General features: G+C 43.4%; 1 protein-coding gene across 1 annotated transcript in view; it reads left to right on the forward strand.

Moving 5' to 3' along the window:
* cdkal1 (CDK5 regulatory subunit associated protein 1-like 1) overlaps positions 1-25,892 on the forward strand; it is a 319,098-nt gene that overhangs the window by 40,061 nt on the left and 253,145 nt on the right. The window contains exon 4 of the mRNA XM_080767726.1: positions 6,746-6,830. Coding sequence (XP_080623852.1) covers positions 6,746-6,830 — 85 coding nt within the window. The remainder of the gene's footprint in view (positions 1-6,745; positions 6,831-25,892) is intronic.

The following is a 25,892-nucleotide window of genomic DNA, read 5'->3' on the forward strand; positions in this document are numbered from 1 at the left end:
GGCGGCATATACTCTCTATTTGGGCATGCCTTACAACGGGCACCGTTCTAGTTTATCAAAACCGGATTTTCAATGAAAGTGGTTGTTTCACCATGTTTGGTTTGGTATATTTAATGAGAAATATAATAATCGGTCGTTTCTTTCCGATTATTTGTTTTTAGCACCGATACCGATAGTAATTAAAATCATGAATATCGAAGCCACTATCACTAGTAATAATAATGTAAATAATCATGCATCCGTTTTTCTTTTGTTCTTTCTTTTTTTGCCTCACCTCTGTCTTTCGGCCTCCCCTTTCTTTCTGTCTCTTTCAATCCATCCCTTCCTATTTGGTATAAACACCTACTCCCCTAACCCCATCTCTGGATCTCCATTGGGAGCAGCATGATTGAAATGTGTATGTTTGACCTTGCAGGCACACACATATACATATATACACACCCTGACCCCAGGTGCAGCACTTTCAATCTCCCTCTGTCTCCTCTCTGCTGTGTGATTTGGTTCTGGGTGAATATAGGGTGAATATGAATGACTGACACACACACACACACACACACATACACAGCCGCGCACGCACAACAGAGCTAACCCCTTGAATTAGGTTTGGTCCTTGTGGGTCAGTTGCTTGTGAGTCAAAAACAAATGGATATGGTACGGCCATATAGACCCCCCCCGCCACACACACACACACACAAAGATAAGGCTCTTCATTTTCGTCACGTGCACAGTTCTGTCATCAGTTGTGCAGTAGTTGTAATAGATTTTTGATATTGGAAAAAAACACTTGGGCATGCTCACAAACACTCACAAAACAGCATGATTGAAATGTGTATGTGTGACCTTGCCCATGCGCAACCTCTCTCTCTCTCGCACACTCGCGCTCTCTCTTTCTCTCTCTCAGGGAAGCCTATTTACTGGGGGTCAGCTCTTGTGTTCCAGTGGAATATATTTGTTGTATTGCCTAAAATATAAGAAGGTGGTGCAGCCACTCCTATGCGGAGCTCTGTCTGTCTGTCTGTCTGTCTGTCTGTCTGTCTGTCGGACCGACGGGTGACAAAGTGGCGCTGTTGAGCGTCACATTGTGCACAGATGCATGATGGGAAGCTGAAGCTGAGGCTGAGTTACAGTACAGCACCACTCAGTTCAGACAGGTCTGATTTGTTTTTATTAGGTGTGTGTTTCTGTGCATGTCTGCGTACGTCAGGGTCAGAAAGGTGATTGTAGAAATTATTGTTATTGCTATAACCAACCAGATAACACTCACACTAGTCAAAGATGAACACAAGTACGCGTGAACACGGGAAGCGAAAGCAGCTGTTGTGGCAGTCTGACACACACACACACACACACACACACACACACACACAAATACACATTCGCAACATAGTAATCGCTCATTGCATTCGCAACAATTGCAGAACAACTCAAAATTATTATTTTTGTCTGAGACCCCCTCAAAGCACTCAAGGAAATGGATAAACCGAACAACTTATTTGGTGTTGACTAGACCTTCGAACCTTCACTCATACACATTTGTTAAAATGCATGTGTGTGCACTGTGCATGCATTAGTGGTATGTGCTTCCCTGTACAGAAAAATTGCCTTTTATCAGATTTGTCATTGCCTGCAAGACTTTTAGTATTCCATTTGAATCTTGCTTGATAACAGCGATCGGTTCAAAGACTGACAGCTTAAACGGGCCTGATTCTCTTTTTTTTGTAGCTAAAAGCTACAGCAGGAAAAATAAAAATATGGCAAAATGCATAAGACTGACCTTAGAACACTGATGTAAGCAACTGCAGCTAATGAAATTAATAATGGGTGTGTGTTAGATGTAGGTGTGTCGAACTATTGACTCCATGCACATTGGTATTGTACACCCATGGCTCTGGACATAAAAATGAAATACATAAATTATTCTTTTGCAATTCATTTGCAAACATGTTTTTAATCTGCTGTAGTTTTCCAAAAGTAGCAACAAAACAAAGCCGTATTTACTTGCTTTCGGTAATGGAATCAAATTTCAGTATAGTCCATTGTCTGTTTCTCGCTTCAAATGTTTCCAAAAACATTCTTGAGAGCAAAGTTTTGTTGTAAATGTCACTGTTTGTTTACATGGCTGTCATGTTGGATACAGCATAACATTCACACAGCTCAGCAGGTGCTCAGCCTTTGATTAGACAGCGGTCTATTGTTGAGTCCATCGTTCATTATCCAGAAATAACACACCGCTGAATTCAGTGATTGACCAATCAGAATCAAGCGTTCAACCAAGCCGTGTAATAAGCCCCTTTGATGCATCATAGACAGTTTCCTTGTGGTGTTGTAATCAGGAACTCATTGACTCGTCACTATGGAACATTTGCAGTTTCAACATTACGCCTGTTGGCACTGTAATGGGATGACAAGTCCTCTTCTTACATGTCTGTCTTCCCGCACCTCCCTCTAACCTCTCTTTCGGCCAATTCTCCTCTCCTTCCCTTCCTCTGTATCTCCCCATACACTCTCAGAGTCCCAGGCTCCGGTATTATTTATAACAGTGATTTCCGTTCTTGCCTTTATATAAACCATAAGCCATATACCCCAACACACAAATAGGGGAGACAAATACAGATACCGGTATGCGCAATGGTTCCTATAGTGAATGGAGTGGTGCTGGACATTTGTATTTTTATTGATTTAAAATAAATATTCTTTGGGCTTCTCTGCCTTTAGTTGATAGGTGACAGTACACGCAGCCTGATCGGGAGTCAAACCTGCGACACGCTGTCAGGCTGGATTAGCAGTCTAGGTGCCCGGGCCGCTAGGCCAGCCCAGGCCGTGCTGGACAATTCTTTCTGGTGCTGGCAGATAGAAAGATCTTGGCGTCCCTTATGCTGAGGTTTAAGTACATACAGAAAGAAAAATGTCTGTGCACCATTCGCTGCTCTCCCATCTTTAAAAAAAATGTTTTTTTCTCCCATGCAGGGCTTCATCAAATTGTGTGAAATCTCTGTCCGTTCCGTGTTTCACATATCTCAAACTGTCCAACCAATTCAATTCAAATTTATTTAAGTGTCAAATCACAAGTTGTCTCAAGACACTTTACATATAAAGCAGAAAACCAACAAAGATCCACCCAGAGCAAGCAATATTGCGACAGTGGTAACAAAAAACTCCCCTTTAGGAAGAAATGTCAGGCAGAACCCGACTCTAGGGTGGGCGGCCATCTGCCTCGACCGTGTCAGGGGGGAGGGGGAATAGAATGAAAGAAAATAGAAGAAAGATAGACAGGGAAAGAGAATATATTATTGTTATCGCTACTACTTTAATTTGCCTTTAATGAAATTAGTTTGGAATACTCTTATTTTATCACTACCATGAATTCAAACTCCCATCGTGGATTGAACTGTTGATTGTGTTTCCTAGTATGTATAACTTTCCAGCTAATCTTCTTGTCTACCCCTTTAAGACTGTTGATGAGTACCGTTCTGCTCTACTAGCTCAAATAGCACAGGGGGTTCCCATGGAGCCTGAAGTGTTGATTCAGTTTGATAGTGTGTTTGACCCACTGTTCAGCTGGACCTCTTGGGCCGTAGTTAATGTATATGACAGTAGGTAGGGAAAAATGGTAATATACGCCAACATACATAAATTTACCATAACATAAATACTTAGATTCTTTGGTCTGTAGTAACTGTTTCCTGCCTGATAATGTGTCTTTCTCAGGCTCTTCTATAAAACAACACATCAGGCTCCCTCACTTAGATAACGCACACACGCACGCACCACATTAACCAGGCTCCTATAGCTCTGTAAAACAAACACAGAAACACTCAGTGGGTGCCAAGCTCTGCAGTTGTAGCCTGGGGCCCTATCCATATCTCCCACTGTTGCAGCCTAAACAGTGACCCTAAACTACCTCTAAAACAAACACACCCAGTCAATGACTTTCTAAGAGCTAGATTACGGCTATGTTAACAACAAAATCCAGTGGGAGGGAATCTAGGAAACGGATCGGTTTAAGAAATGGAAATGGTACCCAAGCACCAAATGTATATATATAGTAAATGTATTTTTTCTTCCCATGCTGCAACTGACACTAATATTTTGGTGCAGGGTCAATTATAAAAGCTAACTTGTATTTATTTGTATAACATCTAAGCAAACACATAGTGGTGATATTAACAAACAAGGACAGAAGAACTGTGGCTATAGTTTTGAAGAGATCAAAAGGGCCTACATTAATCCCAAAGGATTGTTTAGGAGGATACAAAGTGGAGATACATTTGCCTTATTCCATTGATTTACTGTAAACTAAAATGAAACACATTAGTACCGTATACAACACCTGCAACTCTAGTCGAGTCAGCAGGTTTAAAAAAAGCTACCTACTGCAGTTCTGCAAGATGACAGTGACATACAGTATTGGTCAGTGACAGGAAAGAGGGCAAAGCCAGTTCAGGGTTTCTATTAGCTTGGAATTCCCATCAATGTTGTCATTGGGAGGCAAGTTCCTGAGCTGTACATAACCCACCAATGAGTGAGTGGACGGAAATTGACCCGTGATCATTAGTGAAGACCAATTATATGAAGATAAGATAAAGATAAAATGCCTCACTCTACTCTACTACCACACACATGTTTTTTTTAAGGGAAGGGATGTTTTATTGGCCCATATCATTCAGTGTGAAGTCTTGGTCAAACGAATAAAGACCCATTCAGAGCTCCGCAGCTGAATCTGTTGGCAACTCCTGTTACGTGTAGAGTTTGTTGTCGGTGGGAATGAAAACATACTGTAGACGCACCACTGGAAGAGGACGGCTTGAAGGATAGTGAACAGGCCTATACCCGATCTCTATATGCGGACACAGGCGGTGCCTTCAGAGGCAAAAAATTATAATTGGTCGACGGGTTCCCAAATTGTCGTCACTAACGACAAACTACTATTCAAGAACAAGTTACCAGAATGTTAAAACAACATTGAGATGAATGCTCTAATGAAATACCAAACCGAGAACTGGTCCAGTGAAAACAATGCTATTTGCAATCTTCTGTCTGCTCCCACAGCAACCAAATATCTTGCTCTCTCTTTTTCCCTCTCTATATCTCACTCTCACACACTTCTCCCTCTCCTTTGCCACTCAGTTTGTCTCTCACCCTCTTGGAGATGATGTCCAGTTCTTACTATCTTACAGGAACATCCCTGGGCCTCTGTATGATGCAGGACACTGCTGACTTTGATAAATGCTACTGTGCCTGCTTGTGTGTGTTGCAGTGATGGAGAGGTTGTTATTGTTGTTCTAGAAAGCCTCCCCCAGGACAGAGGGGAGAGAGCAACCACACAGCTGAGACCACTCCCACACTCTCTGTGTGTGTGTGTGTGTGTGTGTGTGTGTGCGTGTGCGTGTGCGTGCACAAAGGCAAGACAAATAAAGGCAGGCATAATGGGTGCTCTCTTTCAGCTGAAGTCACACGTTTATAAGACCTCATATCAGGGGCTACCTCATCTGAATGGCAGGATGCTTTTTACAGCGTTTCCCCGGTCGACTCCTCCTGACTGATTTGCGGTGTGTCTTTTCTGTCTTGTTCTTCACGGCGTCTTATCTGAATTTCAAAGAAGGCCGCACATTCCAACAAACCCAATTTGACGTGCTTGTGTGGTGACAAAGATCGCCCTCCCGTTCAGCAACTCCTATAGGTTGGTCCAGAGTGCCTGTCAGCCTCAGCAGGGGTGTTGAACTATGAGGAATAGGGTGTTCTTCCACACGCACTGTGTTCTCCTGGTGAAGCTCCTCAATGGCAGGCGGTCCTTGTGACCAACCCATAGGCGTCAGCAGTGATGGATGCCATTACACACGTGTGTGTGTGTGTGTGTGGGGAAATCAGGAAACTGGCATAACAGTTGTTTAGGGGGGCGCAGAGAGGATGGGTGTTGAGTTGAGCTAAGGTGAGGTTTGGCAGGTTACCTCCCCTCTCTGCATGCTGTGACCCACAGTGAGTGTGATTGCAAACAACAGTTAATGTTTGTGGGTGTGTGTGTGTGTGGAATTGAGGACCAGGCCAACCAGGGTTATTGTTAATACTTGACCGGTGCAGCCAATACAGTGTGTGTGCATGTGAGTGTACATGTGTGTGCATGCTTGACTGCGGCAGGGGAGTGGATCCTAAGTGATATATCTGGTTCAACGTGCCGTAAATGGAGCTAGCTTTACTCCGCCACCAATCCGATAACCCCTCAGTGTGTGTGTGTGTGTGTGTGTGTCTGCATGTGTGAGTGTGTATTTGACAGCTCTCCAGGCAGTGCAAAGCAAGGCCTGTCACCATCCACTGGAGTAGCAGCTGAGCCTGGCATCACAAGACACCATACTTGGCACTGATGCTGCATTTTAGCTGACTCTGCATGTGTGTGTGTGTGTGTGTGTGTGTGTGTGTGTGTGTGTGTGTGTGTGTGTGTGTGTGTGTGTGTGTGTGTCAATTTGTAAACGGCACAATTTCAGTTTTTAAATGGGCATGCGCATGCCTATTTGGTTCTGTTATTTATGAAAACTGTTATTTTAACATTTAATGGTTTAACTACCTAGGGTAAATGTAATGAAAGTGAACATTTAATGGTTTAACCACCTATAGGGTAAATGTAATGAAAGTGACTATTTCTATTAGTGTGCCATCTGTGCGGAACAACTTGACTATTTAGTGTTTATCTTTTTGTTATGTATAATTTTGTTATTGATGATTAGTATCTCTCTTCTCCCTTTTTCTACAGATGACCCCTCAGAAGCAGAGGTGTGGTTGTTGAATAGCTGCACTGTGAAGAACCCAGCAGAGGACCACTTCCGCAACTCCATAAAGTACTTACACACACACACACACACACACACACACACACACACACACACTGATTTCTCTCTCGTCATCTTTCCTCAATCCTTCTTTCTCGAGTCCTCCATCCTCCTCTATCAGTCCCTCTTTTGTCAACGGCAATATAAACATTATGAGGTGTGTGTGTGTGTGTTTACGTGTACCCGTGTTTGTGCATTTGTGTGTGTTCCATGTGCATGTGGGTTACCCAGCGTATGTTCTGCCATTCCCCCCATGTCAACTTCCTCACTACACACACTGTTCCAGTGGTCGCTCACTGCACCCAGAGTGCACAGCGATACGCACTAATACAGATTTGCATAAAAAGAGAGAGATTAAGCTAGAAACTGTTTAGCATTTTGATTATTTTCCCTTCAGCTGGGGCACACACGTCTGGAGTACTGGATTGACTGTGTGTGTGTGTGTGTGTGTGTGTGTGTGTGTGTGTGTGTGTGTGTGTGTGTGTGTGTGTGTGTGTGTGTGTGTGTGTGTGTGTGTGTGTGTGTGTGTGTGTGTGTGTGTGTGTGTGTGTGTGTGTGTGTGTGTGTGTGTGTGTGTGTGTGTGTGTGCGTGTGCGCACACGCGCGTCATGATTTATTGTTATGACAACAGTGTTAACCTTGACTGTAGCTTTAGTGGTGATGTGTTTTCTGAATTGCTAATTTCATTGATGCAAAGTTAAATTATTTCATTAAACAAGCCAATGGAAGTCAACATATAATACTTAATTAATATAACAGATGTGAATGTGGCAAATGCATTTTGGAATCCACTTGGCCCTCTGGGATGTAGAAAAGCTAATTTCTTGACCCTGAAAATTTTAGTTTCAGGGTATTGTTAGTTAAACAATAATATCAGTATAAACATAAGCCCTCTCTGTAGTTGAATAAAACATTATTTGTTATGGCTTTGATATATTACTGCTATGTGTTGCTTGTATATCAATTATTTACTAGGCCAACATTACAATATACAAATATAAAACAGTCAGGTATTTCCTTCTCTTTCCTGTAATGTTTGGTTAATGTGTTTTTGAGCTTCCCCATGAAACCCCTGTTGGTTTCATGTGCTCTGCATATCTCCTGAAGTATTATATTGAATTTTACTACCAAAATCAGGTTTTCAGACCAGCACTCGCTGAAAATTGATGCAGAGCACGCAACTCAGATGGGATGCTATGGCACACATCTAACGCCAATCAGCACCTCCTCAGTGCCATGCCTAATCACCTGATATGAATGCATATGGATGAGCTGGGCCACAGATCAGCGTCGTGGGACAGCCAGACTAACATAAAGTAAATAAAGCTAGCCTGTGCAGTGTGCACGAGAAACAGTGTTATTGCCACCATATAATAATGGTGGGCGTCTGTCGCTGTGGAACCACACCATAGGATGTGTGAAATAGGTCTTTAAAACCAGGGAAGGATAATGCTTCATGAAATTACGATATCCAAAGTGACAGACGATACAGTATGTAGTCTCATATCACTATGTATATCGCCCATTATAGTAAATACACACATTTTAGGCTGTTCCTTTCGTTTGGTACTTAATTTCCAATGTGCTACTGCTAAGTGCCAGAAGGAGACATATATTAACTGTCACATAGCACTTTTCAATATCGGCCTTAAATGATAAAATCTGGAATAACTAAATTTCAAAATTCTGCAATCTTCCTCCGCTATTTGTTGTACGGTAGTTACATTCGTCAAATTGTATACAAGGAGGTTTTGATTTGGACTGCACGGAATAACACGCCTCAAATCCTTGAAGGTGTCTATCCTCTGTTGAATAAGACTTGGTGGAATTCACCCTGCTGTAATGCTAATGCAATTAATGTTCTATTCACTGGCAAGGACACAAACACACACAGAAATCACATGATGGAGAGGTAGAAAGGAGCAGAATCAGGTGGTGAAAGAAAAGGAAAATGAGGAAAGTAGTTTGATTGATGGAGGGAATTCACACTCCTTCATTAGAATTTCCAGGCTTTATTTATTTTTTCCATTCAGCCTCCACTCACATGATTGAGAGAAAGACAGTTAGGAGCTCAGTGAGGAGAGAGAGAGGGGGGGGGGGGGTTGCAGCGAGACTCTGACCACATTGTGCTCAGTCACACGCTGGCCATAACTCCTGCACCTCCTGGCACCACACACAGACACACACACACACACACACACACACACACACACACACACACACACTGGCACCAGCTGGCACAGCACATGATCATACCCACTATTTTGTTAGGCACACCTTGTCCTTCCAGCCCAGCGGTCTGCCAGGGACTGTCAGTGGCGATATTTTCCTCAGCTCCCTGCTTCTAACCACAGTGATCTGGAGAGCTGTACCCAGGCTGTGGCAACACAGTACACACACACACACACACACACACAGTCACACGCACACACACACACACACACACACACACACACACACACACATGTACATTGAGCACAGTGACATGCTGTGCTCAATGCCCTGCTCAGCCTTATGGGCTTAGCAGGGCTCTATTTTCATTAAATGGAGAGACGGGGTCACTACCTATGCCAGGAGGGTAATGTTGCACGAGACAGGCCAGACCACCCTCTATGTTGGACAGTTTATCTGTGAGCGAGAGCGAGAGAGAACCTGCACAAAGAGTGGTTGGTATTAAAGGGATTAGATGTAATCTTTTAGTATTTACTTGTGTGAATTGTTGTTTTTCTTCCGGTTGACCACTTAAACCTTATATGTTTAGTTGACCGGGTTAACCCAGGACTCTGAGACGTGGCCAAAGCATTTCCGGGGGTCCCCACTCCCAGCCAAAAACGTTGAGAACCCCTGCTCTCCTGCAAGTAACCTGCATTGATGAGCATTCGCATATTTATAGGTGTGCACACATATAAACACAAACTGTGTGGGTGGGGGGGTGGTGGTGTGTGTGTGTGTGTGTGTGTGGCTGGGTGGGTGTGCGCGGGTGCGTTAAACCAAATCTCCTGCGTGATATGTATGGGACACCTATTCACCCCTCGTAAATGAGCTGAATGTCTTTAAACTGAAGCAATGGGAAGGGGGTTCAGCAGTCTGCAATCATTGTTTGAATAAGGGCTTCCTAACCTTTCTATTACCATGGACCGGCTGACAGTTCATAAAATGTCTGTGGACCGACATGGTTGGTTGGGGGGAGAGGGGGTTCTCACGGTCACAGATCATCGTGCCAAAACATGAATTGGTATGAATTTGGACATGTGCAGAACTTTAGTTAAACATGTAGAGTAACACATTACTTTACCTGGGTTACATTGTCTTCTGACACTGTTTTGACATGAAATAATAATCCTGTAAGTATCCATGGTCGGGAATACTTGGGATTCCCTTCTCACGTACCAGTGGGACAGCACCGGTCCACGTACCAGTGGTTGGGAACCTCTGGTTTAGAGAGACACAAACAAAAGCACATTTATTACTCCTGGAGAATTGGGGCTTAGTTGGCTGCATCCACCAACCATCCGTGTCATTGTGGGACGTAGTGGTGTGTTATTGATGGGATGTTTTTGTATGTGTGTTTGTGTTGCTGTTGGGAGTGGGAGGGGTCAGGTGTACATGTGTCAGGCCTAGGCAGGATTCTTGCTTGGTTGTGTGTTGTGTGAGTGCCCTGGGATGGGGCGGACTACATATCTGGGTCTTTATACATTTTTAGTTGAAAATGTATTTATTTATTTATGTGGCTGTTGGAGAGCCTGTTCGGTGTATAGAATTTAGATGCTGGTCGCTGGGTCTGTACTTCTTAGTTATGTCTATATGGAAGCAAAAAAACCCCGGAAATGGTCCGCTTTTTATCCAAAACCAGCAAAGAAGCCATTATGTTTATAAAATGGATTCATTATAACACCCCAACGTGGTTAATTCATTAATAAATGTACATGACATGAAAATGTCATGTACAAAAAAAAGGGAATAGTAACACGACACTGGACTGGACATCAGGACATGATATCAATTTAACTTACACAATACACATTATTGCATTTATTTCATGTTTACATGCCGAGTTAAGCTCTTGACATTTAAGTAAAATGTAGCCTGATATTATAGGATTGCTACTATATGGCTTCAGAAACTTTTCGATAAAAATAAAAAAAAATCCCCTCTGGTGGAAAGTTGAAGTCAGTGCGATGGCCGCCCGTTGGTCAGATCCTGTCACAAATGTATTTTCCGGGAGAAAGAAAAGACGACTGTCCGTCACAACACACAGCATGTTTTTACATCCGGTCCACGTCTTAGCACTGCCAGGTGGGCCTTCAAAATAAGGGTCTTGACTGAAAAACAGTCAAAAAAGTTTGAGAACCACTGCACTAACACACCTAAAAGTTGTTGTTTATTAACAGAGTGGTTCCGTCTGTTCGTTTTGACATTACGGCCTTGATGATTGGTAACCCAGTAACCCACCGCCTTCTCTGGGCTCTGCCGTCTGTTTTTAGAAGGACGTCTCCACATGTGTGGTTCACTCATTCACTGGTTGTTTGCTTTCATTTATTTTCAGTACTCGGAGATACTGTAAGTAGCCATGCATGGCTGGAGTCTTAACGAGAAAGAGAGTTACTTTGGATAGCTTCCAGCTTCTTCAAGTGATGCCGTGCTCTGCCCCTTCGTTCAACTTGGAGCACTGTTACTGTACCACAAGCCTGCTCAGTAGAAGAAAATGCTAATAGAGTGGCTTCTGAATGCTAAAAAGTAAATTTGTGTGTGTGTGTGTGTGTGTGTGTGTGTGCGTGTGCGTGTGCATGTGTGCGTGAATTACGCTGAAATCTATAGCGTAATTCAATGTTGGAGACCTCAAATCAATGAACGCAGAATGCATAAGAGAAACAGTTGCTCAACAGCATGTAATTAAACTGTGTGTGTGAGTGTGTGTGTGTTCGTGTCAGTGTGTATGTGTGTGCATGTGTGCATGTGTTCTACCCATGGCTGTCTCTGGTAATTTGTATGATCAAGGGAATGTAAGCTTAACGAATTAGAACCCAACTTGGAATTCCATACTTCAGTTTTCAAAATACACCAATTCCCACACTATATTTGCATTCATTTCAATATTGTGTTAATATTCATGAACAGACCATAAGAAAGAAAAAATCATTAATGTTAATTGAAAAGGGACACGCAACGCACAAATTGAACTCTTGGAACAAGGCCAAGACTGTATGTGCTGTTGTTAATGTGCATATTTATAGCAGAGTTGTAGCCTATCTTTGGAAATGCATGCATAATGGTCTTTGATAAATTGTTTGTTTATTGAATTTGGGCTATGGAATGTAGACCTTATACAGACACATTTCTGACAGTAGTGTAGGAATTGTGCAAAATGAGGCTTTAATTTTATGATTTGGGACATTCTTTAAATCATGTTAAATCAGTGACACCACCAAAAAAGACCACATTTTGTTCGGGTTTTTCAAGTCGATCAACAATAACAAAAAAACATTCAGGTCATCGGGGTTTCGGGTCTCTCGAACATCATACATGCAAAAGTGTAGCTTTTCGGCGAAAATCAACGTTTTTATTCCAAATATGGCACCTGTGTGATTTATGCAAATCTGCTGCCCGGAGCATTTTCTGACGGACTCACAAGACACGAACTGTCTTGCTTGCTTGCGTCTGCCATAGAGGCATGATCTGCATGTGCTGGCCGCGCCGCACCGCGCCGCGGAAACAAACCTTCTGTTTGTGTGGACGCGGGGCAGACGGTCCGAATTTCGACACACTACTCGCCAGTCAATCCCATAGAGTTTAGCTGCAAGTGCTAGTTAGCAACGTTAGCAGCTCACGTTGCCGTCTGTGGTGTGGACACGGCGACGGCGTCAGTTTCTCTCGCTACAGCACAGTGCAGTACAGTACAGTACAGTACAGTACAGTACAGTACAGTACAGTACAGCACCACTCACTTCAGACAGGTCTGATTTATTCTATGATCTGATCAGGGAATTAATTTGAACAACTTTCTACATACTGAGAGTAATAGATTTGTACTGATGACTCTTAAGTGCAGTATAACCCTACTGTCCCCCACGACCCCCCCAAAGTGGGTTTAGTACCGATAAAAATGCTAAAACACGCACAGCGTCAGGCCCCGCACACTGTCACCTGTTTCACCCTGGGCCTGTTTGCATGCCTGTCAGTGATGTATCCCAAGGTCATTGGGTTTTCAGGTCTCTCGAACATCATACCCCTCACTCAGGTGACCCAGCCGGGGTGATAAATGCTTTATCCACCACAGCACATTCAAAGAACAGGAGACCAATCCACGATTCCACATTCCTCAAAGATTTTGACCCTCTGCTCTCTCGTTTTTGAGTTATGACAATCAAATACTTCTGCGTCCATACAATTGTAGAATGTAGTCAATTTAGCCATAGTGTCTACGACTCTACGTTTGGACTGGTCTGATATTAATAATACTAACTATCGTGCTTTAATCAATGGTTAATTGATGTAAATAAAATGGGTTGTAAAAAATCATCAGATCTTTGCAAATGGAGGAGTCTTTGTTTAAGGACATTGATGTTAAAATCTCCAGGTCTCCAACAGTGCTGAACGATGTGTGCTGGCTGTTGATGCCTAGTAACATAACTGAACTTTGTTCAGTGAATTGTGTGCCATTGATCTTTTGCCATGGTTTGGAGAAGGCCAAAGGTCCTGGCTTGGCATTTCAAATCATTAAAGTGAGAGTCTGCCCTGAAACTAAATTCACATGCTATTCCATCGACCTTAAGCAAAGTTCTTGTAATCTGTTCTGTGATAGATACTGCACATGTTCAAGGGGCAGAACTCAAAGCTGCTCTATTAACAAGGACTGCTGTGTGTATCTGGAAAATGAATCTATTCTTTTGGGCCGATTGAAACCATGTCACACGACCACGTCATGAAATGCGTGGGCATGGCCTTATAGGAGGTTGTTTTGCATTAACTGGCAGTGAAAGATTTACTTTATCTTCAGAAATGTTACTTCATCAGAAAACGTCAGCAAATCAAAAACCAAATAAACTCTGAAATGACCTTTCAAGCTGTTTACCATGCCAGCATTCTTCCATTGCAAGACACGCACGCACGCACGCACGCACGCACACACGCACGCACGCACGCACGCACGCACGCACGCACGCACGCACGCACGCACGCACGCACGCACGCACGCACGCACGCACGCACGCACACACACACACACACACACACACACACACACACACACACACACACACACACACACACACACACACACACACACAGCCTGTGGCTGATTTTGGTCCAACCCTGGGATTGGCATTTAATCTGTCAGTTCTGCAGGGCATTAGCCTATATTCTTAGAACGGGGAAACGTCCATGTGGGCACGCACGAACACACACACACACACACACACACAGACACACACAGACACACACAGACACACAGAGTATAAGCAGAGATTAGCAGACCCCAGTATTGTGCTGTGTTCACCCCAACAAGCTCAGGGCTGTATGCGAACCACACACAACTATGGCTGTCTAGTTTTGTCCTTGCTTTTTAAGAAGTCTTCAACTACCGGTAGATTCCTGGTCTGTGCTGTCCTGTTGTTCTCTTTGGTTGTGTTACATAGCATACTGTTCTGGGCTTGCTATTTCTAGCTATTTCTTTTCAGAACTTTGCTTCTATTCTATTCCATTATTCAGTTTTATTCTATACTATTCTATTCCATTATACAGCATACTATGTTACACAACTCCTATGTAGACAGGTGGAATATGTGAAGGTGACTTGTTGTGATGTGATGTGATGTGATGTGATGTGATGTGATGTGAAATTGTGTTTTTCACTTGATTGTTTCTTACAAAGCATAACTATGTCAGGTCAGTGATGTATTCAATGTAAAGAGATTGCAGACAGGGGTACTCTGGTGGCCTTGAGGCCAAACACCATGCTAGGCATTATGTAGCGATGTGATTATTATCTTTTAACAGTAGGCTGCTGCTGGTGCACAATATGTGCCCTCCATAGGAATATAGAGGCCTAGTGTAATTTAGTATGCAAGGTTACCCGCTTTTGAAGAATTTTTATTTTTTACTGAATCACCTGGGACATCCGCAGTTTGTGCTACGGTGTTGCTTCTTCATTTATTAATTAATGAATTAGCAGCATATGAGAAGTTGTAGGATAAACAGTAGTAGTAGTATTGTGAAGAGCTGCTCATGAATTATAATGTTGAATATGCTATTATGGAGACTATGGTAGTGTACGGTGCATTTTGCATTTATTTTTATTTTCCATGCTTAGACACTCACATGGGTGAAATCTTGGGTGGTGGTTACACTTCGCCTGCCATGCATAGTTGCTGCTGTTTATGCGGAGCCAGGCATTTAAAGACAGGGCAACACATACTTTGAACAAAGGAAAGTAAGTTAAGTAACTAATGTGTGGGGAAAAAAAGACAAAAAACCCTGTAAAACTGGCCCGGACGGCTGTCGCAGACGTTTGCTGATCCAGCCTGACGGCGTGTCGCGGGTTCGAGTTCAGATCCCGATGACCTTTGCTGCGTGTCTCTCCCCATCTCTTTCCCCTATTTCCTGTCAGTCTACTGTACTGTACTGTACTGTACTGTAATAATAAACACTGTAAAGTTCTATTATATTACATGGTAGTGCAACCATGACATAAATACCAGTGCACAAGGGGACAGGGCCAATCCAATCATCGAGCCTAACTCTGAAAGGTTGAATGTTCACGAAGAGCCCAAAAAAACATGTTATAAATCATTGGTAAAGGATAAAAAGTACAGCTTGCAGCCAACAAACAAATTATACAATTGTGTGTGTTCATTGCATACTGTACATTGATTGTCTTATTATTCTGATCTCAATTTCACAATGGCTAGTTGTTTGAAAGTTATAGACTGGTAGAGTTACAGGGTTAAATATCTAGAGTTGGCAACAGATCTGCATGGGGAATAAACAATTACCTCTAGAACTATTTGAACACTTTTACCATGTCATACTATTTGGATACTTTTTGAGCATGCTACGGTTCCATTGGCCCTAATACCTGGCGAAGACCCAGAAGGGTTGAAACGTTTGTTGTTCAATAAAAGTTTCCTTGGAGAAAGACCACAGTGTGTGGACAACCCTCCTTTCTCATTTTTCCAATGGCCCTAATGCCTTGGACATCTCCTAGGCACATAAACAGTGTCTCTTTTGATTACAACTTTTTTTAACCAAAGGTTTTTAATACTTGCGGTCCTGTCCTGTGGCTAAATCCAAGCTCTCCACTTGCTGTATGCGTTTGAAGAGTACAGTGGCAGGACAACGGTAGCCCCGGGATTGTCTGTGAGGGTGTTTGTGAGCAAGCTTCAACTACAGAATCCTTAACATCAGAAAGGAGAAACTTGAGTGATGCTACTAGTTACGTCTAACCACTCTGTCTTCTGAATGTCCCTTGAAGGGTCTCTCTCACCCTTTCATGCACGCACACACACACACACACACACACACACACACACACAGAGGACATCAGTGGCCTGTAGATACAGTCAGAGGGTGCCAGTGATAGAGCCTAATAGAGGACCATTAGACCTCCGTGCCACAGTATGGAGTCGGTGGCGGGGATTGGTTCAGACAGGTTCCACTGCTGAGCCAGCATCCAATCATCTAGAATTTTCTTCTGTTGGGATTCATTGCGTGAGTACACACTCCATTTGCACTGCATTTGTGTCTGTGTTAAAGTGTGTAAATGTGCCCTTGTGTGTGTGTGTGCCCACCTTGGACGAACCCTCTTCACAAACAACCTGTCACATCCCGTCTGTAAAGTGGGTTTGAATGCAGGGCTCAGCACAGCATGGGGCGCGGGTGTGTGACTCTGTGTGTGTGTGTGTATTTGTGTGTGCGCGTATGTGTGTGCGTGCCTCCAGATCTGTATTTGATGTGGGCCTTGGTCTGACTCTGCACAGCATGGGGCTGATGTCTGAACCACTCTGTGTGCGTCTTAAAATGCAGGCTTCCTCCCAGTATGGGGCTGATGCTTGAACCGGTGGTCCAACTCAATCCGCTTAAATAAGCCTTGATTTCACCCCCAGTGAAGTGTGTGTGTGTGTGTGTGTGTGTGTGTGTAACTTACTTCTTTCACCCTCCCAGTCCACAAATGGGACAAGAATCTATAATTCACTTTGGAGTTTTTGAGAAGTATTTGGGAGGGGGTGGGCCGTGGGGGGAGACATTAAGACGGTTATAATGAGAGAGCCAGAGCTTGTGTAAGAGAAAATGATTAACATGCGGAGCACGGCTTGATGCCACATGTCTTTTTGAAGTATTAATGGTGGACATGTTAGCCGTGGTGCATTTCCTCTCATACAGTATGTGTGGAACTGGTCTGCAAGGATAAATGTTTAATAGACGCGTAGTTTTGAAAGAAAATATTATAGGATAGCGTTTGTATCTATATCATAGGGAGTTGGTTGCCCTACTTATAAAGTATGTGTATACATACGTACATTGTGCATGTATGTACATGTGTGCAGGACACGCATGCACCCAGTCTGATACAACATCTGAACAGATTTTTGTAATTCAAACTCTCTCTCTGTATTCTTCCGAGCCCGTCTGGAAAACACTGATGTCTTACTAGTATAGGTGCTTATGGCGCTGACACACAGATCGACCTGTTGAACAACTAAGTAGACAGTCACTGTAGGGAAACTATAGGACAAAGAAGTTACTGCATTTAATACTGTGCTGTCTCTTAGTCCAGTGTGTATCATGACTGCCTAGAGCTGCGTGTATGCCCGGCCCCGGTGAGAATGAAAACCACTGGCTTTGTTAGTGCCGTGATCTGTCCACTGTGCTCCACAGGAACACAGGTCTCCTCTCTGTAGGAGACCTGTGCTCCACAGGAACACAGGTCTGCTCTCTGTAGGAGACCGACGCTCCAGACGTCAACCATTTGACCAGCATCATTCACACTAGTTCTGTTAAACAAGCCTTTGATAGGGAGAGAGGGACAGAGGGGGAGAGAGAGAAATTGATCCTGTGTGTCAGCCGTCACTTGCAATAAAACAATGTCACAGTATGCGATGTGAGGTGTTTGCGGTGTAGCGTATATTGTTAATATTTGGCCTATATTGTGTGTTTTCCACGGGGAGAGCTGAGCGTCAGTGACTGATGGCGGCTGTAATGGTCATTATGTTCCTTGATAAATCTGCTGCCACCTCTGGGAAAGGTGATGTTAAAGGGATCAGAGGTCAGCTTGGGGTCGTCCGAGGTCATGCTCATCCTCAGCCAGTGACAAATCACTTGTCTGCGTGTGTGGCTGACTGTGTGTATCTGTGCACGTTTGTGCATTTGTGTGCGTCGTGTGTAATCCATGGAGACATGAGAGATATATTCCATGTGTCATATTGTGTGTATTGGGGCATCCCGATGGTAGAAGTCATGGTGTCGGGCGGAAACCTTGTTCCACATTTCATCTTTTTATTAGTTTTTTTTTTTTCATAGATCAATGCCCTGTTTTCTAATTAGTTGTGTGACAGTGTCACACAGTGATGTGTTGTGAGCTTTATTTTGTCACTTTCTGAAAAATGTCGGCAATTTATGTTGACATGCCCAAAATAGGGATGCCAGGTTGAAAGTGGACGTCTGCCTGTGGGGGTTTTACAAACCCAACAAATGTAACCAATGAAAAGTAATTAACACAAGCTTGTGACTAAATAATAACTACACTGGACGTATTGGAACGCAGGTTTTTTTCTGCCCATTCTCTGAAAAGTAAGGGTTTTGGTCATACAAGCTTTCTGTGACGATATATCGGCTGCATTAGACCTCGTCTCATGTTGAAGGCTTGTGCATCCATGTTTTAAAATATGTATTCATAGGACTTTGGTGAATTTTTACTGAACGTATTTTTGCTTACATTAAGTTTTGAGTTTGCCTCACACAGAGTCTGAATTTTCATTTTGTTTCACTTCATTATTCAGAACATATATATATGTTCAGAACATATATATGTTTAATATATTTACATATATTTTTTAATGGCCGTCGGTAGCGATTCAGGGCTGGAGCCAGGCTAGTTTTGAGTACTATCAGTGACATTTTGTTTTTAGGAGAAAGCATTTCCCTTGTACATTGCCCCAGTGTTACATGCTAGCCACGTAGCACAAAGTGTTTTCCATCCCACAACAATGGTGATTTTTCACAGTTAGTCGTCATATGGTCTGTGATTGCTGCAACGCCACACACACTAATTCTATTAGTGAGTTTCCGTTTCATAGCGTGGAAGCATGTGAGATTTCCGGATCAATAATGTGAAAAGCTTCATTTGGTATGAAGTTATTTCCCATGGTGCCCCTCTGACTCTGTGTGTGTGTGTGTGTGTGTGTGTGTGCGCGCGCGCGCGTGTGTGGTACATGTATGTATGGCGGTTGTCCCCTACAGGCATGTGGGAGGGCAGCCCTGAGCCTCTCAGGACCCTTCACAGTCCTGCTATGACGGCAATGAAATGATGAGACATGCACGCATGCACGCGCCACACACACACACACACACACACACACACACACACCCCTGAGGGCTTGATTTAATCCAGAAGTTCCTAACTCATTCGTTTGAAACCTGCCCCCCCTCACCCCGCACCTTTTTCTCTGTTTCTTTGTCTGTCGTTCTTTCCTCACTAGCTCAGTTCCCCTCGTCATATTATTAAATCCCACTTCATTAACGAAAAAAAAAAAGATTTACAATTCTGATTCAGGCACAAATGGGAGTTGTGTTAGAGAGCGGGAGGGAGGAAGACTGGGGAAAGGAAGAGGGGAGAGAGTGAGTATACTATGAGAGAAATACATGAAACAGTAGGATGAGATCATGAGAGAGACATATGGACAGAGTGGAAGCAAGGAGAAAGAGCCAGTGTAAAAGACGAGAAGAGTCGTGATGAAAGAGGAAGACTGGAAAGTGACAGAAAGGTGGAGGCGATGAGTGGGAGGCTTTTCCAATTAATGATGCTGAAGGATCCACTGGAGACATATTTATTCAGCTTTAATTGAGATTAGTTATTTTCAGGAACGCAACATATTCCCTGTTTAGGGATGGAGAGAGAGAGATGCAGTGAGATGGACAGAGAGAGATGTGATGTGTCCCATGAGGTCTGTCTGTTTCCTGCAGGTAGTTTGTCACCTAGCGGGTGATCACACATTTTTACAAGGTCACACCATTACCTCTCGCTCTCTACTTCACTCACAGAATTCTTCCCTCCCTGTCAATCTACATCCAAACTATCCCCCACTATCTACCAGTTCACTCCTTCTGTCAAGGATGACGCAATGATGGCATGAGCTCCTGGCCTATTTTAATCTCTCTGGCTTTTCCCTAGACTGGTTTATCGAGTGTGTTGCCGTACATTATTTGGACTATTATCTTTTCCTCACGGATATCCATCTTATTTTGTTTTTCTTGCAGGAAATGTTGCCTTTACTTCTTCCATTGGAGTTCAACGTCCATCCGGGCTCTTATGTACTCACATAATGTACTCTTCATGCCACTTTTTTCTCCCCCATTTCACACGTCTGAGAGTCCGTAGTACAAGACCTTAAGGGTTAAGGTGCTTCTAAAGACTTTTAAATACACACTGGGGTGTCATGTCACCAGGAAGAACATTTGTTCCTCGTGGAAAAAAGGTCTCCTACATAATTCACTATGATCTGACCCAGCAGAGGAGGACCAGTCTCATTTACACCTCATTATGTACCAGGGACTGAAATATAAAAAAATTGGGAATTCCCCCCTTTGATGCATCACATAGGAGGGATTTATAATATACTACTATGCAAATGCAATACGCTTAGCGCCCACTTAGCACCATTGCCATAGATCTACGTCAATTAAAGGCAATTAATAAATGTTACGTTTAATTGCAATGGTCTTTTATAGTGCTTTTGATTGATCCAGTCTTAATGCTACTCACGTTAGCATCTGGTTGCTAGCTGGTGTTGTCAATAACATGGATGGCGCCAACTTGATCTGTTGCCTGTATCTCCTATTCCTTGTCCCAGATGGCATCTTTGTCAAAACGAGGTTTATTCCACAGCCCAGAGCCGACGCTGTGATGCCCTCCATGTTGTTTTAGCAGCCCCGGTCGGTAAACGGGGAGTGATGCACACACCCCAACATAAGATCATAACATCCGGTCTGGATTTTTGGCTCTTCAAAATAGGAGCTGAACAGGGAAAAATGCTGCCGTAAATTATATCACTTATTGATAAATTGATCAATAAGTGCTGGAGGCTGAATCTTTAAGCTTAACTAAAGTTCTTATATTGTCCATTTGAGATTGCATGCGTGCGTGCCTGCGTGTTGGAATAGATTTTGATACAGTATGAGGTCTATGCATTTTTGTGCCGATGGCCTTTATCCTACTGTGCATTTATACTCATTGGTAAGTCAGAATACATGAGGGACAGATTATGTCAAGTTCATAATAACATGAAAAGGATAGCTTGCCCTTCACAAAAACAGAAGTGGATATAGAACTAATTAATTCATGTGGAAAGGGGAAGATGGACGGAACCATGACATACATTTTGGAGAAGTGGAAAGACTTAGACTTAGGCGCTTTTCCCGGGGCTTATTGGTCTGGCAGTTTTTTTTCTTTTTAACGGGACTCCCTTCAGCTAATGTATTTATGTTTTAACACTTATGATGCTGCCAGAGTTTGTCAAAATAAAGGCGCTAGAGTGCCAAGCAGATGGGCAGATTTTTTTCAAGTCTCATCTGTCTTTAGAAGCGTTTATATTCCAAACGAGATGCTTGGTTAAGTCAGAAATGAGGACAGAACATGCCGTTGCCGTTCCGAGCTCCCTTTGCCTAGTAACACCTGCCCAAAGCCAAAGTTTTTCAAGTTGTTTAACGACTTTAGGCTACTACGAGAGAGAAAAGTCGGCTTCTCCTTCCCGGAGAGCACAACGGGTGGATTGACAGTTGACGTTACACTGGTTTGTCTTGCGCTGATTTGAATGAAAACACTGGCGTGCAATTATACTTTATATACGGATCCCGACAGTGTTGACCTCAACGAGGTGAAAGCAAACTAGCAATGCTCAAATCAAATTAATATAAGAAGGTTTAAAGCAACCATGACAACTCTCCTGTGTATCCTATTCCCCACACGTGGATAAAGAAGAGGGAAAAGTAGGAGCTTTTTATAAGTGCATTGAGTGACCGGTATCTGCCTCTGCTAAAACTCTTAAGAGACCCTCTACTGCAGCACGCAGCCTGTAGAGAACCTCTCTCTCTGTCTGTCTGTCCACATGTATGTCTGCCTGGCTGGGTCGGTCGGGTCTCTCGGAATGTCACAGATTTATTTTGGATTTCGGAACAATTGTTTTGGACCCGTGAAGAACTCTACTGTGTAGTGTGTGTGAGCTAGCTAGCAAACGTTAGCTATGTTTTTTGTCTTCTAACCTGTAGCACTACTAGCTAGCTATACTCGGGCAAATATTGAAGTTATTAAAAAAGAAGCCTATCCATCATTGCCGTAGGGACAGCCAACCGGAGACCAAACCTATTATTTTGCTTGGCCTAATGGGAGCTGTCATAAAATGTATTACAGTGATCGCGTTTTATCAGTAAAAAGGATCTAAAGACGCCTATACACGTCCTTGTCAGTCAAAAGAACTGTGTATACACAACGTGTACACTACACGTCCTTAGCACAAAAGGTGTTTTAAACTTGTTGCACAATAGCACAGCACAGTGAACACAGCTGATGCACAAGCTCACAATGCATCGCAAGGTCATATGCGTTATGAGCCTGTACGTTCGGCCACCCCTGTCACACGACGGAACAGGTAGGGTGGTGTAGAGAGACGCAGACGGCAGAATGCTCAGGAGAAAGGGAGAGAGAGGGGCATGATAGAAGATGCTCTCTGATAGACTGACGGTGTGCCAGGTGCAGCATTTGCGAGAATAATTTTATGTATGCTCAATTTCCCCCAATCCTCCTGAGCTGAAATCCAGGCCCTGTACAGTACAACACAGAGATTGGATAAGGTTCGGTAAAATGCTATTAAATCTAGAGCAGGGATGTGAGATGCAGAACCAGATAGAGAGACAGAGAGAGAGAGAGGTATGTGTAAGTGCTGAACATCCAGTGTGTGTTGCATGATCCATGCGCCACTTCAAAGCAACGAGTCGTGGTTGGAGAGTATGAGACATGAGATGTACTCCACTCCTCTGTACTTTACTGTACACACTCAGAGAGCTCAGAACAATAAACAATTGTGAAGAAGTGTTGGTAGAAACAATTAACACATTTGAACACATTGATGTTGAGGTTAAACTGAAATTCACCCAGTACCCATGGGGGAGTTCTGCATCGTGGCGCTTGATACCGTCTTAAGAGCAGCACCATCAGTATACTCTAACAACAGGATTGTTCTGGACTCTAAACCAGATGTTTAACACCAGGAGCTGTATCATCATGATATACTACAGCCTCTTGTGTTGTTTAAATTGAGCTGAACTCGGATCCCTACACACATTTTGTGACGCCATCTGGAATGAATTTCAGCACTGTCGGAATGCAAGGCGGTTTGTGTGGACGTAAACTTAAATTTCCATAGTTATCCATACGGCAGAAGCAGACTCAACATGGCTACACTGAATCAAAGTAAATGTCAGCGTGTGGCAAGCTGGGGCCGGGGCTGGTTGGACAATGCTAAGTGAAAGAGTCAGTGAATGTGGGTAAAATGTCAGTGTCGTATAGAGCCTCTTTGACAGATGGCATATGGATAAATACCCCACTGACCCTCTACTCACCTGCACAGCACCTGCTGCTGCTACTCACTCAACCTCATTCTCTCTCTCTTTGTGCATGCAGGCTGTAGCTGTGCTGTTCTGCCAGGCAGGTGGCTTTCTGTTGCTATGTTTTCTCTCTCTCTCTCTCTCTCTCTCTCTCTCTCTCTCTCTCTCTCTCTCTCTCTCTCTCTCTCTCTCTCTCTCTCTCTCTTTCTCTCTAAAAGGATGGATGACGTAATTACATGGACATTGACTCCCAGGATGCAGGGTTGCATGAGAGAAAGGGAGAGTCTGATCTACTCAGTTGGCCTGTGTGTGTGTGTGTGTGTCTTCTATTGTGTACACACACACGTGTGTTAGTGAGACCCAGCCTGCCAGCTGTCGCTGTTGTAACCACTGTCTTTAGTTACAGAGAACAGTTGACTCAGAACCAACCCATGAAAAGATAGACGTTATCAGCCTGGGTCCTATACAAGTATACACAGTTACACAGTGTAGACTAGAGTGTACCTGGGGATAAAGAAACAGTCAGGCGCACGCACGCACACACACACACACACACACACACACGACGGTCGATTGGTGGTCGATTGTTTCACTCATAGAATCTGGCAATCTAGTTTGTCACCAGCAGGGCTCCAGACTAACTTTTTTCACCACCGTCCCGGAACCGTCCCAAAATACAATTTGAACCGTCCCGAAGTAAATGTATACCGTCCCGGGGAAAAAATGTACAAAAAGCACCACTCAAATTCTGAAATTAATAACTGTATTCCTATTGTAATAGAAATACAATTAAGCCAAACAAATAATGTACTGCATGTATTGAATACATGCAGTACATTATTTGTCTGGCTTCATGTTTCTTCTGCAGATACACTGATTTAGTCAAAATGCTCCCAGATGAAAAATAGGGCTTGGTTAAAAATGTTAATCGAATTAATCAGAGGCTTTGTAATTAATTAATCTAAATTAATCACATTTTAATCGCATATCAATATTCGACCTGAGAACAGTGATTTTTATTTTCAAATGGATTTTGTTATTTTGGTGTAGGCTACTTTATCAAGTCCAACAGATAACGTGCAGCAATGCAGGTATATGAATACTCAAATGTCTATTACATGGTTGGCATGAGAAAACAAATAAAAACAACTTTATTAGGGGGAATACTAAGACGAAGGATCAATAAATAATAATAATAAATACAATCAATAAAAACTGTGGAATGAGAGCGTTTTGGTGTGTGCATTCCACAGTGTTGGGGCAGCAATTCCAGAACAATCTGAGCATTAGAAAACATCTGTTGCTTCAGATGATTATATACCAACATATTATTTAATGTCGACGCCAGCTAGCAAGCCTAGCATGGAAGCTAACGTTAAACGTTGGTGTAGTGTAGCCCCATGTCCATATGGAACCTTTCTGTGACACACAACCATGGTCTTATCCACGCTTCCAACCGATAGTTTTTCAATCTAAATGTCTCATCCACGGGGCAAAAGCAATATAATTCCTATGATTCCGTTGGGTGAATGTAGTGTGTGCGTTGTTGTTGTCAACGGGAGGCATACTAGTTTGGTCCGACAGAGCATTGGTTGACGGCACGGAGAAATTCTCATGCTGCTCATGGCTGCACACGAAATGCGCATTTTCAGTGTAAAAACTCCTCTCGTCCCGAAACCGTCCCGGATGAGATACATTTACGTCCCAAATAGATATTTTACAGTCCCCGGGACGTCGGGACGCCGTTAATCTCGAGCCCTGGTCACCAGAACAAAACACACATAGCCTTTTTTTGCTAGCTTTACTTTGGAGTTGATCTGGAGTTGATTGATTGGGATTATATAAATTAAGAGTTGAGATTGTGATATGGTATCTAGTTCACACTACACCAGTAGTCAGCCCTGGAACATGACGAGCAGACTAGAGATTCACTATACATTGGAGTAATGTACGCCCTCAACAGTACAACATGGCTCCCGACATCGGCAACCGACCGGACATGTTCGGTTCTTCATCACCGGGTTCGGACGTGGGGCAGGGGACAGGGGCTTGTCGTCAGGAAGGCGATATGGACGGCAGGAAGGCGATATGGACAGCAAGCGTCGGGGCTTGTTGTCGGGAGTCTCTTGCCGACAAGCTCGTGACGCTTCCAAACTAGCCGACAGTCTGGAGGCAGCTTTAGTTGAGTTCGAACCTTCCCTAAAACACCCTGGAAAGTGGAAACATCCTTGACTCTTCTCCCTCCTGGCTCACAATCTG

The sequence above is a fragment of the Protomyctophum bolini genome (assembly GCF_963924005.1).
Source record: "Protomyctophum bolini genome assembly, chromosome: 7".
Taxonomy (NCBI): domain Eukaryota; kingdom Metazoa; phylum Chordata; class Actinopteri; order Myctophiformes; family Myctophidae; genus Protomyctophum; species Protomyctophum bolini.